The 20251-nt window shown below is 47.0% G+C and overlaps 2 protein-coding genes across 2 annotated transcripts in view; both read left to right on the plus strand.

Annotated features, from left to right (window-relative positions):
* Positions 1–2551, plus strand: part of LOC109384434 (solute carrier family 52, riboflavin transporter, member 3-like) — a 22248-nt gene extending 19697 nt beyond the window's left edge. The window contains exon 2 of the mRNA XM_019645781.1: positions 901–2551. Within this exon, the coding sequence (XP_019501326.1) occupies positions 1021–1509 (489 nt within the window). The 5' untranslated portion in view covers positions 901–1020 and the 3' untranslated portion in view covers positions 1510–2551. The remainder of the gene's footprint in view (positions 1–900) is intronic.
* The window catches only part of LOC109384374 (solute carrier family 52, riboflavin transporter, member 3-like), a 23003-nt gene extending 10556 nt beyond the window's left edge, over positions 1–12447 (plus strand). The window contains exons 2-3 of the mRNA XM_019645684.1: positions 8500–9124; positions 12418–12447. Of these exons, the coding sequence (XP_019501229.1) occupies positions 8558–9124; positions 12418–12447 (597 nt within the window). The 5' untranslated portion in view covers positions 8500–8557. The remainder of the gene's footprint in view (positions 1–8499; positions 9125–12417) is intronic.
* The last annotated feature ends 7804 nt before the right edge of the window (positions 12448–20251 follow it).

The following is a 20251-nucleotide window of genomic DNA, read 5'->3' on the forward strand; positions in this document are numbered from 1 at the left end:
GAGCGTGGTTCTAATAACACCAAGGTTGCCGGTTCCATTACCACATAGACCACTGTGAGCTGCGCCCTCCTTGAAAAAAAAAAAAAAAAGGAAGTTATATGCCTGGGATGTGACTACCCACCATGACCTGCCCAATTAGGACTGTATGATCAGGTCACCCTGTGAGGTGACTTTCCCTAGAACCCCTTTTTCCATCCACAGGTCAAACTTTTTTCCACTGGATGCCAGACAACGTACATATGTCCAGTATTATCCAAACCACAGCAGTATAGCTGCGGTTGCAAACCAGTGGCTCGGGCCACCATAACCTGCAAGCATTTCTTTTTTAAGTGTTTGCAATAGTTGGTGACATTTACATTTTTTGAAATTTCACATATATAAATCTAAATGTATGGTATCTCTTGAAGAGATCTGGCCACACTGTGACTTGGTGTGACACGCCACAGGGTGACTTGGGATGGGGCTGCTCTCCTGCTGGCTGGTCCCCAGCCGGAGCCTTCTCTGAACATGTTTGTGGTTGTCAGCCCTGGAGAACAGTACAGTGGGAAGGGGTATAGCTTCTGAGTCAGAAAGAACCTGGTGGACTGGGTTTGCCGCATGCTCCTCATGACCCTCAGGTAAGAGGAACTGTTCTGATGCGTCCGTTCCCTCTCAACCCGGGGATTATGGTCCCCGCTGAACAGGAGCATGTGAGCTGAGGCATGCAAAGTGCTGGTGCCTCCCAGGTAGTCAATGTGAGCATTTATTATCATTACCTTAGTAGTGATGTGTATATTATTCATACACACTTATTAATAATAATGCATCACATGTATTGTATATTATCGTTGTTAATGTTGTCGTTAACTGTGTCCGAGCATCACCTAGGGATCCGATGACCCTCGTCTTGTCTTTCCCCAGGGAGATAACAGCACTCCTGTGTCTGGACTCATCGGGACAGCCCTCACCACAGGCCATCTGGAAAGCCGCTACCTCCCAGCCAACTTCCCGCCCTGGGTTTTCTTCCTGCTGCTTGCCTTCATGATGGCTGGCTGCCTCGTCGCCTTCTTTCTCCTCCATCGTTACCCCAGGCACTGGAAAACCTCCACAGAAGACCTCCTCACCTCCCAGGTCACCCTCTACTCCATCCGGCCACTGAAAGAGGACCTGGGCCTCCCCGGCCCAGTGGACAGCAGTAAGGGCCAGGGGCATCTGGAGAAGAAAGCGGGCCCCCACCGCCCGGCCCACCTGATCTTCATCTATGTCCTGGTGGCCTTCGTGAATGCTCTCACCAACGGCGTGCTGCCCTCTGTGCAGACCTACTCCTGCCTGTCCTACGGGCCTGTCGCCTACCACCTGGCCGCCACCCTCAGCTCCATGGCCAACCCGCTAGCCTGCTTCTTCTCCATGTTCCTGCCTAACAGGTCTACCCCCAAACTGGCCCTGGGAAGCTCTGGGTGGGGGTGTACTTCATTCCAGAAGCCAGACTTCCAAACCCCACCACCATCAGGCTATATGTGTAGCAGTTAAGAATATGGTTCCTGAGGCTTAGCTGCCTGGGTTCAAATCCTGGCTCTGCTACTTACTAGCTGTGTGATATTGGACAAGTCATTTTACTTCTCTTTGCCTCAGGGATTGTTACCTGGAAAATGGGGAAAATCATAGTTCTACCACCTCGGGTTGCTGGGAGTATGAGATGAGCTAATTTTGTAAAGTTTTCAGAGTGGTGCCTGGTGCACAGCAGATCTAGTGCGTCTACCGTCACTGCCATTGGCCCATGAAAAGCAACAACCAGGCAGGAACTGAGGTTCCCATTTACAAATGGAAACCCTGAGGCTTAGAGAAAGGGCTGGCCCTGGTCTAATTCCCAGGACTTCAGCCCTGCCCTCCTGCCTGTAGGACACACTGGCTCCCTTACAGCTGCAGTTCTAGAGGAATGGCGCTTGGCAAATTGATAAAATGCAGATTGAGCCAGCCTAGGCTGGGACCTGGGATTTCAAATTTTAATAAGCAACCTAAGTGGTTCTGACAGAAGGACTTCAGACCCCCGTAGGAGAAAGGCCCACCTTGGGGGTCATGAAACTTTAGGTCCCACAGCCGCCCATCTACCCCTCTGCCTGCATGACCTCACTGGCCTCACAGACCTGAGTATACCCACGTCCCTCAGCCCTGCCCACCCTGATCTGCCACACCTACCTCCCCAAGCCCTGGGAGGAGGGAGAATGAGCATAGGAGAGTTAGACAGAAAATGTCAGTTTGCCAGAAAGCTGAATTTTCTCCCTTGGGGCTTAAAAACTGTGGAGGGAGGCTGGAGGCTCTGAGGAAGCAGGACCAGAGACCACAGGCCTGTGAAATCTGAGATGCCCAGAATGTTAGAAATACAGAATCTGAGAGTCAGGGGATCTGAAAACCTTGGAGCAAGAAAAGCTGAGAGGCAGGGGCAGACCCTCCACTCTCACCCAGGACACAAGCCAGCCTTGATGTTCTGAAGAGTATGGACAGGAAGACCCCGGGGGCAAAGACTTCGAATGAAGGACAGTGTCCTCAATTGTCAGACCTGAGTCTACCTGGGAGGCCACCAGTGGAATNCAAGCACACAGCAAATGCCTGACAAATATTGGTTAAATGAATGAACAAGAACTGTTAGGTCACTGTAGGAAAAAAAAAAAAAAAGAAAACAGATGCATTTTTTTTAAAAAACACATCCCAGCCCACTCTAAGTGTTAGTCATTCTGAGCCACTCTTTAGTTCTCTGAAAATCACCAGGCCTCTGCACACTAAGTTCCCTCTGCCCGGGATATCCCCCCACTCTTTGTCATTGATGGCTTTGTCCCCCAGGTCCAGGAGCACGTGGCACTTGGTGTGGCAGGCCGGGAGTGGGCCAGGGCAGGGGAGTCATGGAGGAGATGGGTCTTTCCGGGCCATCCCACCAACATCGCTGTTCTCCAGATAAGGAAACAGACAAAAATTGCCCAATCACGTCCCTCCAATTACACAGCTATGCTGGGACCTAGATCATAACCCAGAGAACTCAGCTCTGTGGGCGTGGGGTTTAGGCTTTCCGTGCATGGGACCCATTGTACAGAAATGGAATTAAGGCTCCTTACCTGCACTGTCTGCCCTTACCTTCCCATCAGGCCCACTGCTCCAGCCTTACTGGCCTAGAATCATTCCCGCCCCAAGTTTTTTACAAGAGCTGGTCCTGTATGGGTATTTTTATTACCATCATGAGCCACTTAATGATGGCAATGTATTCTGAGAAATGTGTCCTTAGGTGATTTCGTCATTGTACAAACATCGTAGAGTGCACTTACCCCAACCTAGATGGTAGAGCCTACTACACACCTAGGCTAAACAGTATAGCCTATTGCTCCTAGGCTACCGGCCTCTACAGCATGTTACTGTACAAAACAACACAAGATTAAGTCACACAAAAGAGAACAGGATGCAATCAGGAGACGCAGTAAACATGGGATGTATAAGACTGCTGCCAACGTAACACGGCATCGTTCTACAGCAAACATTTTTTTTAATAAGTAGAAAGAATACATTCTAAAATAACAATAAAAAGTACAGTATAGCAAATACATAAACCAGTAACATAGCCATTTATTATCATGATCTGGTATTATGTACTGTGCATACTTGTGTGTGCTATACTTTTATACGACTGGCGGCACAGTAGGTTTGTTCACACCAGCATCACCACTAACACGTGAGGAATGTGCTGCACTATGATGTCACCAGGCGATAGGAATTTTTCAGGTCCATTATAATCTTATGGGACCACGGTCCTAAATGCGGTCCGTCATTGACTGAAATGTCAGTATGCCATGTGTGACTATTGTGGTTTTTTTTTCAATTTAAAAAATAATTTAAACCTTTGATCCAGCTGGAATTGATTAGGGGGAAAGGGGTGAGAAGTAAGAAAGAGACCCAGCTTTGTTTTTCCCAAATGACTACTCAATACTCAATAGCAAGTCTTGCTTTCTAACTGGTCCTATGCAGGAAAATATTTGTCAATGTGTAACTGGCCTCCTTGCTGAACTCTCTCATTAGCTTAATAGCTCTTCAGATGATAAAGGCAAATTCACCCCCTCTCTTTATTTACTTCTTCCTCTTTATTAGGCATATCATTTATCCACTACCTTCTGCTGTCAAGGCCTGGAACAGACCTTTGCCCCAAGTTTACTACTAACCTTTTGCTGTCTCTCGACAACTAATTTTTTTGGATTTTGGTTTTTGATCAAATCCTTGTTGGGGTAGGACCTGAGTTTCTGAGTCGGGGCCTTAATAGTAAAGGAGATAAATACACTCACTAGTTTTTGGTTGCTATAATTGGTCAACGTACATCCTTGAACAGACATCTCTGTACATTTAGCTGGGGTTTTGCTGTATATAAAACAAGAGAGGCTTAAACAAGACAGAAGCTTATTTACAACTTAAACAATGTTAAATAAACAGAATAGCTTCAGCGGTAGGCAGAACAGGGCTGGTATGGCAGCTCTGTGCCCCAAAGTCCTGAAGAGGTCTAGTTTCCATCTGGCACCCACACTACCTCCCATAGTGCAAAATGGCTGCTGGAGTTCTGGCCATCACATCTGAATTCCAGATAGCAGGATGGAGGAAGAGCAGAATGGCACACTCCCTTATCTTGAAGGAGATTTCTCAAGTCCCTGACAACTTCATTGTTCTGGGCTTGATCAGATGGCCATGCCTAGCTACAAGAGAGGCTGGGAAATGTGGTCCCTTTGACTTGGTGACCATTTACCCAACCAAAAATCTGGTCTCTGTAACAACTAAGGAAGAAGGAAAGAGTGGCTAATGGGAAGCATCTAGCAGCCTCGACCTTGGAATACCATACAACCCTCCATCTATTTTTTCCTTCCATATTGTTTCACCAATCATAGTCAGAGCTCTGCCTGAGTTGGCCCAGGGCAGCTTTTTTTCACTGGGATTCTGCCTGCTTTACAGCAGATTCTGGTCTCAGGTGAGGTGGGCCACCATCGCCTGTTTCTGGGTCTTCTCGGAGAGTACAGTGGGAAGCTGAGAAGCGGCAGCAAAGCTCCTGGTCTTTGAAAGAGGTCCTCTCCCTCCTCCACGCCACTGATCCTCCAGGAGGATCTGCCTGTGTTTTGCAGCCATTGAGTTACCTGCCTTGGCCAAAGTAGGGCGGGAAACTCCGCCCTCTGATCTAGTCTCAGCAACCCCTCCTCTCTACCCCCAACTCACCTCTACCTTGCACTTGAGGTCTGTGGTTGCACTTGAAGTCTGCAGCTCACATACCTCTTCCTCATACTTTTCTCTGGGGACACCCCATGGCTTTTCTGCTTGTATCCTTCAGAGCTCTGGACACAAAGTAGATGCTTAATAACCCCTTGTTGATCGAGTAGGAGGAAGTTATAATAAAATTTTGCCTTCTGGAATTACTTGTGTTGTGGTATCCAGAAGTGTGTTCAAGTGTTTTCAAATGCAGTTGAAATCTTTGCTGAAATAGTCATCAGAACAGTTGGCATCTATTGAGCACTTACTCTGTCAGGCATCAGTCTAGCATGCTGCAGGTTCACGGTCGTTGCAATCCTGGTGCTGGTCCCGGGAGCCTCCCCATTTTGCAGAAGAGGAATCAGGCACAGGAGGTTAAGTCATTGGCTTAGCTTGGCAGGGCTGAAGCTGGGATTTGAACCCAGGCATCTGGCTCCAGATTTTACTGCAGGAGAGAACAGTAAGGTGGCTGGAGGCAGTGCCTGAAGTCCGAGACTGAGAGAGAGGCCCAAAACTGGATTCCGGCCCCGCCTTTGCCCCAGCTTGTAAGGGATCCTGGGCAAGCCACACCTCCCTCTCAAACATAAGGGATTGCAGTGCCTATGAGGCCAGGCAGGGCCCAGGCAGGTACCCTAAGGTAAAGAGGGTCAAGAGTGATTGTTGTCATATGGGCATGTATGGTGTGGTCTTCCAGAATATTCCCAAGAACCCAGAAATCTTGAGCTTAGTATGCCACCTCCTGACTTGCAGATTTCGGTAACCAATTGCTTATAACACACAGCAAATCAAAATAACACATCTGCTGCCTAGCCAAGGCCAAGGAGTTACCAATTTACAAATCCTGAGCTAGCTAGATCATCTGAAAAGCTCTTCTGCCTTCAAAATGCCAGATTCCAAAGCAGGCTTCTACCTTCTAAGAGCTTCAGTCTCCCCAGAAATGTTCCTGCATACGTCCACACCAGAAAACCTCATGTGAAGGGAGCCTGGGGCCCAGCGCCGGGCAGCCAGAGAAGCTTGCCTGGGGACAAGGTCCTATGGAAAGCTGGGCTGCAGAGGAGGAAGTGGGGGTGGTGTTCCAGGCTATGAGCATAGCACAGGCAAAGGAGGGAGCAGCCAGGCAGGTGGCAGCTGCCCAGAGGTGCTCCTCTCCAGTGTACCCAGAGCCAGGCTGTTCTGGGCTATTAGTCAGGCTGGCTTCACAGGAGGGAGAACAGAGCTTAAGTGACTTAGCTAAGGTGGTGGAGCAAGACTGAAAGCAAGTCCAACAGCATTCTGCTCCAACACTTCCCAGAGGGGAAGAGAGGCGGCTTTGAGAAAGGGAGGATTGGGTGTCCTCCGTGGAGGAAGGAGGAAGGCAGCCAGGACTTGAGAGTCAGTTCTAGGTGTGGGAACCCTGCTGTGGTGTCAAGACTTTCCCGGGTGAGGCATAGCCACAATGTTCCAGAAGAACGGAGACAAGGAATTAAAGACTGACCGTGTGAGCTGAGCAAAACCAAAAGAGCAGGGGTCACCACGGGGTCGCCGTGGGGGAGAGCCAAGTGCTGCAGGGGACCCACCCCAAATCCCAGCTCCCAGTCTTAGGAGAGCTCCTCCACCCCTGTGGACCCCACCCTGTTCCCCACCTGTGAAAAGAAGTGAGCGATTGGCCCAATCGACATTTCCCTCCAAAACGGTGCTTGAACCACCAGTGATTTCAGGTGGTACCTCAGAGGGATTTTTTTTCCCCTTTCTAATTTTGAATAGTCATGTGTTCATTTTCATGTGAATGAGAAGAAATAACTAGGCATTTCACCATAATGAAAATAGATAACCCTTAGTGAGTGCCTACTGTGTGTCAGGTGCAATTTGAGACACAACAGAAACTCCTTAGCATATTTGCATCTCATTGATACTGTCATTGTCCTCTATTGACAGGTGAAGAAAATGAGGGACAGAGAGGCAAAGTCACTTACTTGCCCGTGGTCACGCTGCTAGTTAAGTGGCCTAGCTGGGTTCAAGCCCAGGCAGCTGGCTCCAAAGTTTCACTCTGGCCTCTCCAGTATTTTTCCTTTCACTGAGGGTAGATGGAAGAGTGACAACACATGTAGTATGACACAGGTCATTGTGAAGGCGGTAAACAGATGGCAGAAAATGACTCCAGAGGGCTACAGTTAGGCAGTCTCCGAGGACCTGTCCAGCTAGGGAGTTCTATAATTTCAGAAGAAAAATGCCAGATTGGAATTTTATATCAGATAACCATATTTTTGTCATCGGTAGTATGTTTATGGTTCACAAGTCAAAACTCTATAAAAAGATCTACAAATCTTTTTGTAGAGGTGCCATAAACATCCCAGCAGTTCCTGAGTATCCTTAAAAGGCTGCTTTGTGTGAATACAAGCAAGGAGAACACATTCTCCCTCCTCATCCCCTGTGTCCAAAAGGCAGCACACTGTCTGCCTACCTTGATTGTGTTCACTTGTCAACATAGCCTCAAGACCTGTCTCTATCAGCGCTGGACCGCTCCCACAGTCCTCACTCTTTTTGATAGGTGCACAGCATTCCAACTCTGTAGGCATTCTTTTTATTGGCCCCTCCTCTCTTGACAGTTACTTGGGTCATTTCATGTATTTTGCTATTACCAACAAGGCCACAAGGAAAAATAAGCTCATACATGCATCATTTTGTCTAGCACAGGTAACCTTTGGAACAATCTCATGGTGAGAAATGGCACCTTGAGTCATTGTTCATTGACATCTCCCACAATAAATGAAGGTGATAATCTTTTCATATGTTTAAGGCTTATTTGTACTTTTTCTCTGAACTGTTCGTACCCTTTGCCCACTTCTCTATTGGGTCTTTCTGTTCTTAATTTCTAAAAATTCTTCATGTATTAGGAAGATGCACCCTTGGTCTGTGATTTACATTGCAAATGTATTTCCCCCACGTTGTCATCTATCTTTTGATCTTGCTGTTGGTATGTTTTGCCTTGTTTGCAAAGGGTGTTTTGTTGGTGTATTTGTTTGCTTTTGTGTGTTTTCCTATTTATGCAGTTGAATGTATCAAACTTTTCTTTGGTGGTCTCGGGATTTACAAGTCATGGTTAAAAAGCCTTTCCTACCAGAAGGTTAGTTATAAAGGAATTTGTTCGTGTTTTCTGCTAATAACAAGCCCACTTGTTCATGAAGAGGGGAATGAGAAGAGAAATCCCTGGGCCCCCAAAACCCAGCCTTTTGCTAGACTGTGAACCTGACATTGCTCACCTGGTATTTTTCTCTGTAGGCCCTGCTGCAGGCTCACCTGGGGAGGTGGCAGCCTCTTGCCCAAGGCAAGCATCACCATGACCCTCCTGACACACCTGTTGGTCTGCTCCTTCGGGATGGGCTCCTGGGTAGCCATCAACGGACTCTGGGTCGAGCTGCCCCTATTGGTGGCAGAGCTGCCCGAGGGCTGGTACCTGCCCTCCTACCTCACAGTGATCATCCAGCTGGCCAATGTCGGCCCCCTCCTCGTCACCCTGCTCCATCACTTCCGGCCCGGCTGCCTTTCTGAGGTGCCCGTCATCTTTGCCGTGCTGGGCGTGGGCACCGTCGCCTGCATCCTCTTGGCCTTCCTCTGGAATGTCACCTCTTGGGTGCTGAGTGGCCAGCACAGCGTCACCTTCATGGTCCTCACCTTCTTCCTGGCCCTGGTGGACTGCACCTCCTCCGTTACCTTCCTGCCCTTCATGAGCCAGCTGCCTACCCACTACCTCACCACCTTCTTTGTGGGCGAAGGACTCAGCGGCCTCCTGCCTGCCTTGGTGGCTCTTGCCCAGGGCTCAGGGCTCACCACCTGTGTCAATGTCACTGAGGCATCTTACACCACCCCAAGCCCTAATACCACCAGGAGGACTGACACTCCACAGGTACCCGGCNCCAGCTCCAGGTTGAGCTGTTGTTCAGCATCTTAGCTGTAGAGGGCAGCGTCACTGGCCCTCATATGTGGGATCCGAACCGGGGCCCTCTGACATCCCAAGCGAGTTCTTAACCATTGCGCCACTCGGCCAGCCCTACTGTGCATTTCTGAGTGTCTGTCTCCTCACCTGTAAAATAGGGAAGATAATGAAGACGGCCCCATGAAATTATTGTGAGGATAATAATGAATAAAATGTATCACATGCTTACTGCATGCCAGGCACTTTTCTAAGTGCTTCCCATGAGTTAACTAAGTTAATGCTCACAACAGGGTGACATGAGGTAGTGCTTAGACAGATGCCCTGAAAGTTTTCTAGAAGGTTCCAGCTTTCAGACAACCAGCATGAAATACTCTGGCTAAATCTTCACATGGAACTCTTCCACAGACTTCTTAGAGGTGGTGGTCAGAGGAGATGCTTGTATGATTTCAATCTTTTAAAATTTATTGAGATTCATTTTGTGGCCTAATGTATGGTCTATCCTAGAGTATGTTCCATGTGCATTTGAGAAGAATGTGCATTCTGCTGTTGGTGGTAGAGTGTTCTATAGATGTCTTTTAGGTCAAATTGTTTATAGAGTTGTTCAAGTCCTTCATTTCCTTGTTGATCTTCTGCCTATCCATTATTGAAAGTGGAGTATTAAAGTGTTCAACTATTATTATTGAATTGTCTGTTTCTCCTTCCAATTCTGTCCATTTTTGCTTCATATATTTTGAGGCTCTGTTGTTAGGTGCAGAGATGTTTATAATTTTTATATCATCCTGATAGACTGACCCTTCTAACATTAGAAGGTTGTCGGAAAAGTCATGACGTATATTTTGTCTATGTTTTTCAAAAGTCATTTATTTATATAAAGAACAAAGATCAATCAATGGTATGTTGCCCATTTTGTTCAATAACCTTTTGCCATCTTTCAGTGAGCTTCATAATTCCTCGTTCATAGAAGGACCTGTCTTTATTTGCGAAAAGCTGAACAAGGTGCTGATTTACAGCCTCATCTGAATTGAACATTACACCACGCAAGGAGTTTTGAAGAGAGCGAAACAAGTAGAAGTCTGACGACGCAAGGTCATGCGAGTATGGTGGATGTGGCAACACATCCCATACAAGCTCCAGTAATTTTTTATGGCTAATCAAACTTGTGTATGGTCTCGCGTTGTCGCGATGGAACACAAGTCCTTTACAATTAACAAGCTCTGGACATTTCTGGATGATGGATTTGTTCAAACTGTCCAATTACCGACAGTACACATTCGAATTGATTGTTTGGTTCCTTGGTAGGAGCTCGAAAAACACGACACCTTTAAAATCCCACCACACTGAGAGCATAACCTTCCTCTGATGAATGCCTGCTTTCCATGTCATTTGAGGTGAGTCATCACATCAGGACCAAGACCGTTTGTGCACCACATTGTTGTAAACAATCCACTTCTCATTGCCAGTTATCAGTCGCTTCAAAAAAGGATTGTTTTCCTCACGTTTAATGAGCATATTGCAGATATTTATATGCGCCATCAAATGAACTTCTTTGAGTTCATGTGGAACCCAAATATCGAGCTTGCTTACGTATCCCAGCTTCTTCAGGTGGTCACGAACGCTTGAATGATGGATGTTCAATGTTCCTGCAATCTCTCGTGTTGTGTAACGTGGGTTTGACTCAATCAATGCCTTTATTTTGTCGTCATCAACCTCGGTGGGCCTCCCTGACCGAGGAATGTCGTTGAGATCAAAATCACCGGCACAGAATTTCATGAATCATCGTTGGCACTGACATTCTTGTAGAGCATTGTCACCATAAACTTTATGCAACTTTTCACAAGCTTGACGCACATTCTTCCCTTAAGGAAGTAAAATGGTAAAATATGGCAAAAATGCACAGTTTGGTATTCCATCTTCAACTTGTAAAATCTCCAAAACTCAACCAAATCGCTCAATTTTTTTTCAGAATGACGCTAGAACTGTCAACTGTCAAATGACCTAGTAATAACATAGATGCGAATGATCTAGTACTTCCAAAAATGAATTAGTGCCATCTATCGCAAACATACGTCATGACTTTTCTAACAACCCAATAAAATATCCTTCTTTATCTCTTGTTACATACTTTGTTTTAAAGCTTATTTTTTTTCTGATATTAATAAGACCAATCCAGCTTTCTTATGATTGCTGTTCACATAACATTTCTTTCCCATCCTTTAACTCTCAGAGTATTTGTATCTTTGACTCTAGAGCGTGTCTCCTGTGGACAGTATATAGTTGGAGCATGGTTTTTTTATCCAGTCAGAAAATCTCTGCCTTTTGATTGGATCCATTTACATTTAATGCTATTATTAATTAATAGAATTGGATTTATGTCTGCCATTTTACTTTATGTTATCTATATATTTCATGTCTTTTTTAGTCCTCTATTCTTCCTTTACAGCTTTCTTTTATATTAAATGAATATTTTCTAGTGTCACATTTTAATTTCTTTAAAAATTGTTTTACTTTTTTTAAAAAAAATTGCTGCTCTAGGCTTACTGTATACATCTCCACTTATCAGAATCTACTTCAGATTTATACTAACTTAATTACAATGAGATATAGAAATGTCACTTCTACATAGCAATATTCCTTCTTCTCCCTATTTGTATATTCTTGTTATGTATATATTATACCTTATATGTTACAAACCCCATAACACGCCTCTAGGAGTGCTCACTAGCAGAAAGGAGGTGAGGAGAGAGCAGTGGAAATCATTGGTTAGATCACCTGCTTCTCCCCAAATCTATTCCAGGCTCCAAATCAAACAGCAGCCTTCCCTCCAAGGAACTATGAGAGGTCCCTAATCCCCCAACCTCCACGCATACAGCCCATGCTGGCTCATAAAGACCTGGCCTGCCAGTGCTCAAGACACTGTCCATTCAGGGCCTTGACCTGGGGTTACACATTGCCCTTGTCGAGGTTCCTCTTTGACACTGCAAGTCCTATTCCTACCACCACCCCCTTTCCTAAGATAGGGAAACAAGGAAGTCCCCCCACATCCTAGCCTAATATATAACATGAATAAGTAACATTTACTGAGAAAGCATTGCATTCCTAATGAAATAGGCAATCATTTTATGGATGAGACTAAGGAGGCTCAGAGAGGTTAAGTAACTGAACCAGGTCACACAGCTGATAAGTGTTAGAGCTGGCGCTTAAACCCAGGAAGTCTGGCTGCAAAGCCAATAGGCATGGTCACTCCACTGTGCTACTGCCTGCAGGTGATTGTTAGAGAATCCATTTCCTCCTGACAGTGGTATATGTTTAACATCTCTAAAGGGAAAAAAACTCCTGTTTCTATTGCCAATTTCTGTGGTGTAAATACTCTCACTGTTGCTGACTTCAAGCTACAAACATGATGGTACTGAATGAAAAGCTGGGGAAAGATAAGCATGATCAGCTCTCATGAGCTACTGCAGGCCACTAAATTGGGCAGGCTAGAAGCCCAAGGAAGGGTGAACAGGAGGTAAGCAAGGGAGAACGGGGGCCTTTAACGTGAATTTTCCCACCAATGAGCTCGCTGGGGCAATCTGAAGTGGTGACTATTATTCCTGTCTTTCAGGTGAAGGAGCTGGGGCTCAGAGAGCCTTATGAATTGTTTCAATACACAGTTACTGAGCACACAATCAGAGTGGGCCCTGGATGGAAAGGCCTAGTGCTTGGGATGGAAAGATGACCCAGACTGGGTTCCGGCCTGCCTAACAGAGCTTGTGGGCCCACAACGGATACACACACACATGTATCCATGGCTCCCATGGGGCCTCCATTCAAGTGGTTAGCATGATGGTTAAGAGTATGGATTCTGGCCCCAGATTCTCCGGTTTCAAATCCAGCCTCTACCATTCACTGGCTGTGTGACCTTGAGCTAGTTACTTAACCTCTCAATGCCTCAATTTTCTCATCTATTGTAATATTGCCTGCCTCATAGCATTGTTAAGAGGATGTTATACCGTAAATTAGTGCAGGTAAAGGGCTCAGAACAGTGCCAGGTGCATTATAAATGCTCAAGAAGTTTTAGCTGTTTTTTTATTATTTAATGTCGGACATGCGACCGCGTGCTCTCAGAACGAGAGAGAGAAGGGATAAAGATATACACAGTATGGGTGATTCTGCCTGGACATGAGCCCAGCTGTAAGCAAGATGTGTGTGGGGGGGGTGAGGGGGTATGGACCTGCTGTTCACAATCCCACACATCTGAGTGAGAGCTGAATCTAAAATTATAATTTGCAAATCTATGCAGTCACTACCACGTGCTGCCCCTCTTTATGTGAAGCGTATTTGTTACTGTGAAGGACAATGTTTAGGAACATGCCCGTACTGTACTTTATGGGTAATTGAAAGGATTTGGGGGAGTTTTTAAAAATGTGTTTATTTTTATAATTTTCTCCTCACATTGGAACCCAACACCCACATTAAATGCTCTCCCAGTTACAGTTACAATATTTCAAAATTATAATTGCTCGAATAAATGGATGAAGATTTTCAAAATGTTGTTCAGCTGGTGGTTGCGGAAGCCAGAGGGAGACCTCGGCCTGGGGGCTCCCAGTCCAGTGCTCTTCCCTCTGCAGTCTGGGCCCTGGCAGACAACCCTAACGTCCTCCCAAGGACCCCTGACCTCAACTCCTGGCTCCTCTCTGAGTAGAGGGGAGGGCAGGTTCACCTCAAAACTATGTTTCAAGTGAGGGGAAGAGGAATGTAGATTCGAGCCCCTCCTCTCAGCTGGCTCTGTGTGACCTCCCTGAGGCTCAGCCTCTATAAAATAGAGGTTGACACCTGCCTTGGCCTATATATACCATATAGTACAAGTTTTCTGCACACAGTAGGTGCTCAAATGCATAGTCCCTTCCCTCTGGCCTTACACAGGCAGTGGTCTCTGGTTGTCTTGCAGCTTTTTACCAGCAGGTGGCGCTTCAGCCCAAGAAGCAGGAAAAGGGGGTCTGGAGGGTTGATCAGCTGAAGGCCTACAGGCGAGGAGAGGCAGCATTCAGAGGGAAGGTGGGAATCCAGGCCACAAGAGTGCCTCCCATGCCACATATACAGACACACCCAGAGGCTCGAATACATGCATAACCAAGGACCAGCGTTAACCAGAACAAGGCCTTCCCTTACGCGACCTCCTTGGATCCTCATACTGCCCTGTGGACAGTGCCAATTTACAGGGGAGGAAACTGAGCCCAGAGAGGCAAAGTGACCTGCACTAGGTCACACAGCAAGTCCATGGCAGAGCTGGGATTTGGTCTATGCCCCTAACAATATTAACAGCCAGTATTTATGTAATTCCTGCATGCGCCAATACTGTCCCAAGGCCTTCTGCACAGATTAACTCATTAATTAAATCCTCATAACAGCTCTATGAGGTAGGTATTATAATAGTATTTTTTTAGCCTCATGTTACAGAGGAGGAAATGGAGGCACTGAGAGGTTAGGCAACTTGCCCAAGGCTACACAGCCCGAGTGCAAGAGCTGGGGTTTTAACTCAAGTCTTTGTTCTAAGCCACTGCACTCTGTGACCTGCTGGGGGCCTGCTGGGAATGGGCACACACATATGCACGGGCACACCCCACTCTCATATTCACACGCTTAGCCAGAGCAGCTCCAAGCTGTACAGAGTGTGAGGTCCCCTGGGTGCTATGACGTGAACAAAGCCACAAGCACACACCTCACATGGCCCTGACACCATCTTCCTTGTCTGGCCACCTCAGGAGCACTACTCCTGAGGTGGTGGTGGGGGGGAGGGGCAGGGAGCAAAGGACCCTGCTAAACACTCACTTTTCCCCAAGGGAGCCTCCTCCTGAAGCCTTTTGCGGCATCCCCAGAGGTCACGGCGTCACCTCTCCCATCACAGCTGCACCTTTGCAGTTGAGGGCAGGATCTCCCTGGCTGCTGGGGCAGAACCGAGACTGGTTAGGGAAGGACAGGAGTGAAGCAGGGAGACCAACGAGGAGGCTGTGGCAACGACTCAGGTGAGCAAAGACAGTGGTGCCTGTGGACCCAGGTGGTGGCTTTGGAGATGAGAGCGAGTATTTGGATTCTGGATATGTTTCGAAGGTTGATAAGCTAACAGTATTTGATGTGTGGGTGTGAGATAAATTGTTCTTATATGTAATAAAATATACCCTTGACCCTTGAACATCATGGGTTTGAACTGCACAAGTTGCACACAGATTTTTTTCAAGAAACACAGCTGGCCCTCCTTATCCGTGGGTTTCACATCTGCGGATTCAACCAACCGCGGATGGAAAACAGTATTTTCCATCTGTGGCTGGGAATCCACAGATGCAGAGGACCGACCGACTGTGTGCCATTTTATGTAAGGGATTTGAGTATCCATGGATTTTGGTATCTGCGGGGTGTGTTGGAACCAATTCCCTACAGGGATGACTGTGTTACAAAATTCTGTAATAAGGTATTAGTTATTAAGTGCTGCGTAACCAATTAACTCAAAACAGTGGCTTACAAGGACAATAAGCATTTATAGCTCAAACAATTTCCGTGGGTCAGAAATTCAGGAGTGGCTTCGGTGGGTGGCTCTGGCTTGGATGTTTTTTGTGAGGCCCAGCCTTGAGGGAGCTGGAGGCCTCACTTCCAGGGGCTCATTTCTATGCTGCTGGTCATTAAAGAGCCTTGGTTCCTCTCCGTGGACTGCTTGAGCGTCCACAGGACCTGGTGGCTGCCTGTCTCCTGAGCCAGTAACCAAGAAAGCGGACAAGATGGAAGGTGCAGTGCCTTTTATGACCCAGCCCCAGAAGTTACATTGTCTGATTTCTATACTATCTTGTTGGTTCCTCAAGGCAGCTCTCTTCAGTGATAGAGGAATTATTCAGGGCACAGATGGCAGGAGGCACGGATCACTGGGGCTATCTTGGAGCTCGACCACATAGAGAACATTTTTCTCCTTTCTTTTTTTCTCTGCCTTATTATTTTTCTTTTTTTAAATCTTATTGAGGAACAGCCATGGTCATTGGTTACACATTGCTTTCATGCTACAATGGCACAGTTGACTCTTTCAGGGAGGGCGCAGCTCTCAGTGGCCCAGGTAGGGATTGAACCGGCAACCCTAGTGTCAGCACCACAGTCTAACCAACTGAGCTAACTGGTCACCCACTGTCTTATTTTTTAATGGTGGTAAAATATACGATGAGGTGTGATCAAAAAATACAGTGAATGTTTAAATTTTTTTATTATTATTATTACAGTAAAAGACACATTTTCATTAATCCCCCTCAAAATGCTCCTCTTCGCTTCAAACATACTTATCCCATCATTCTTGCCACTTCTGAAGCAATTCTGGAAGTCCTTTTTCATGAGTGTCCTATATTCTGGGGATGCCTTGGGCAAAACCCCAAGGTCCCTGCCCCACCGAGCTCACTCCATAGGGAAGCAGACACTAACACGATGTCGGCTAGCTACAGAGCAGCTTTTAGATCAGGGACAGCAGGCAGCCCCAGGCCCCATCCAGCCCTTGGGCCTGGCATATCAGCTCCTCACAACATGTCCTAAAAGTCTAAAAGAGTGTCCAACAATTTTTTTTAAATGGAATATAACATCATAATGTAGATTTACAGCTACTCTTGAAAAATTAAAAGGTCTGACCACTTGGGCCTGCATTCCTACCTGGCTGACATCACCTGGTGTGATGCACAAGCCTTCACATGCCTACAGTGTTGGCTGCTGATGGCTCAAGTGAAGGGGGCTGTTTTACCCAAGGTTACATCTCTGCCAGGGCAAAATATATACAGAGACCTGGCCTGCCTGTGTCAGATTGTGACATCTCTGAAGGGCTGTCCCAGCTCCAGAGCTCCTGATGGGACTTTCTGGGGCCTCTGTTGCAATTGTCTGACCCTGCTTTCCTCACTCCCCCCAGATCTCAAGAGCACTTCCTGGAAAACCTCCTGCACCCAAATCTCCATCTCATAGTCTAGTTCCCAGGGACCGTGACCTTCAAGAAGCCCTTGTGCTTGCAGCTCCCCAAGGGCCTTGCCTAGTCCACCTGGCCATCCTAGCTTTTCAGTTGTTAACTGCTGGCTATGTCCTGGCCTCCCCATAGTGATAACAAAAGGGTGAGCTGATGCTTTCAAGGCAGGGACAACATGCTAATGTGCTAGGTGTTACTCTCAGCAATATATTCATTTAATCCTCACAATAACCCCATGAGCCTATAATCACTACATACTTATTAAAAAGGCTAAATTTTAAAACGACAACCTGACAATATTCAGTGCTGGTGGGAACGCAAAATGGTACAGTCATGTTGGGAAAAAGTTTGTCGGTTTCTTACAGAATTATAAATACACTTACAGTGTGACCCAGTAATTGCACTCTTGGGTATGTACCCTGAAGAAATGACAACTTCTTTCCATACAAAGCCCTGGATGCACACGTTTATAGCAGCATTATTTATAATCACCCCAAACTGGAAATGACCCAAGTGCCTTTGGACTGGTGAATGGATAAATAAGCATGGTGTATCCATACTTTGGAATACTACTGAGCAATAAAAAGTAACGGACTTCTGATAAACAGAACAACATGGCTGAATCTCAATTGTGTTACACTTAGTGAAAGAAGCCAAACTCAAAAGGCCACATACTGTAGGATTCCATTTATTGAACATTCTGGCAAAGGCAAAACTGTGCAGACAGACAATAGGTCATGGTTGTCAGGTGTATCCATTTCCTAGAGCTACTGTAAGAAAGCACCACAAACTGGGCGGCTTAAAACAACAGAAATGTATTCTCTTCAGGTTCCAAGGCCAGAAGTCTGAAATGAAGGCATCAGCAGGGCTACACTCCCTCCAAGACCCCAGGGGAGGAGCTGTTGCTCACCGCACCAGCTTCTGGTGGTTTGGGGCATTTGTGGCCTGTGACCACATCACCCCAATCTCTGCCTCCATGGTCACATCACCTCCTTCCCTGCGTAATTTACCTCTCTCATAAGGACTTGTGATGGCATGTAGGGTCCACCTGGGTAATCCAGGGTAATCTTCATCTCAAGATCCTTAATTTAATCACATCAGCAAAGATCCTTTTTCCAAATAAGGTAACATTTACAAAATTCAGGGATTAGTTCTAGGTATCTTTGGGAAGCCATTACTCAACCTACTACAACAGAGATGAGGGGAAGGGGATTGACTACACAGGGGCATGGGGGAACTTTTTCGGGTGATGGAAATGTTCTATATATCATTTGTGGTGGTGGTTACATAACTTATACATTTGTCATGACTCCCCCAGGTGCCCCAGTTTTAAGGGGCGGAACTGGGGGTGAATGAGGCAGCCTGGCAACCCAGGCTCAGTGTAATCAACATGCTATTTATTATTGGGGGAGAAAATGAGATGGGGATGGGGTTCTGGGTTCCTCTGCTAATAATTAAGTGAAAACGTTTGAAAATGACAGGAATAGATGAGCTCACAGCAGTGACATTTCACGATCCCGTCGTTCCTTGGTGTTCAGACCCTGCTTCAGAATTCCATGAGGCTGAAGAGGCTGCCCACTTCAGAGCCAAGAGGGCAGTTGTCTGGGATGCTCTGGCTGGGCGGGGGGAGGCGAGGGGATGATGGGGATGGATGAACATAATAGCAGCGGGGAGGGTTCTGACCCCTCTTCCAGTAGAGCACTCACACCCTGTCCCTGGGGTGCAGGCCTCTGTCCCCTCCATTCACTCACCCCAGCTGATGCCACACACCCCCACCAGAGGCCTCCCCACCTCCTCTCATTGTCTGAAGGGCTCAGATGGAGGGGCAGCCCATTAACCCCTTCCTGGCCTCATTGCTTCACTCTGCAGCTGTCACACTCGTGGCCTCAGGCCTGAGCAGGCAAGGGGACCCAGTAGTTAATCACAATTACAGCTCCGAGTGTCAGCTGTGAAGCTGGCCTCCACCATCGGCTGCCAGCCGGCCCAGGCTGAGGGCCGACCAGCATCAGCCACGCAGCAGGTTCTGAGACCTTACAGAGGCAAAGAGAGGACAGTTCCTTCCTGGCTCACTCCTGGGGACTGCCCCCAAAGACCCCAGCAAGGTGTCATCCATTGTCAGAGCTGCATCAAGTAGCTTTCAAACCTGACAAGCTTGTACCCCTGCCCCCAGAACCTCTGCCTGAGCCTCATGTGGTGGGCTCTTCATTCTGCAGGTCTCCACAGAAACATCACCTCCTCCAAGAGGCCTTCCCTGATCATCCTGGTTAATGTGACGCTGTTCCCAGCAACTCTCCATCACATACCCTGTTTTCATGCTTTGTATTGTGTTTCCAAAGCATTTGTCACTACCTAGAATTGGCTTAGGTATTGACTGGTTTAGTGTGCGTATTAGTTTCCTAGGGCTAAAGTAACATATTACTACAAGTTCGGTGTTTTAAGGCAACAGAAATTTATTGTCTCACAGTTCCGGAAGCTAGAAGTCTGATATCAAGGTATCAGCAAAGCCATGCTCTCTCTAAAGGCTTTTGGGAAGGATGTTTCCTTGCTTCTTCCTAGCTTTTGGGGGTTGCCCACAATCTTTGGTACTCCTTGGCTTGTAGATGTGTCACTCCATCTCAGCTTTGTTGTCACATGGCATTCTCGCTTCTTGTGTTGGTGATTGTGTCCAAATTTCCATCTTCTTTTAAGGGCATCAGTCATTAGATTAGGGCCCTCCCTAATCCAGTATGACCTCATACTTGATTACATCTGCAAAGACCTATTTCCAAAGCAGGTCGCATTCACAGGTACCAGGGGTTGGGACTTGAACATATCACACAACCCCACAGCAGTGTGTTTTTGCTGTATGTTCTAAGAGAACAGAGCAAGGAACAGAAATATAAGTAGGTTCATCCTTATGGATGGCTCCCACCCATCTCCGGGGACCTGGGGTCCATCCAGCTCACAGTGAGCACCAGTAAACATGGCGGTCTGGCCAGATGAGGAAGAGGGGAAGGCAAAGCGCAGAAGGACCATGGAAGGCGGGGAGCCAAGTCAGACTGGGGTCTACTGAGGGCTTCCCCAAGCAGCTAAGCCATACAGGAAAGGAATGGCAGAGGAACAGCATGGGCACAAAGGACTGAGAGGGCCTGGGGACTGTC

This window comes from Hipposideros armiger, unplaced genomic scaffold (assembly GCF_001890085.2).
Source record: "Hipposideros armiger isolate ML-2016 unplaced genomic scaffold, ASM189008v1 scaffold_94, whole genome shotgun sequence".
Lineage (NCBI taxonomy): Eukaryota > Metazoa > Chordata > Mammalia > Chiroptera > Hipposideridae > Hipposideros > Hipposideros armiger.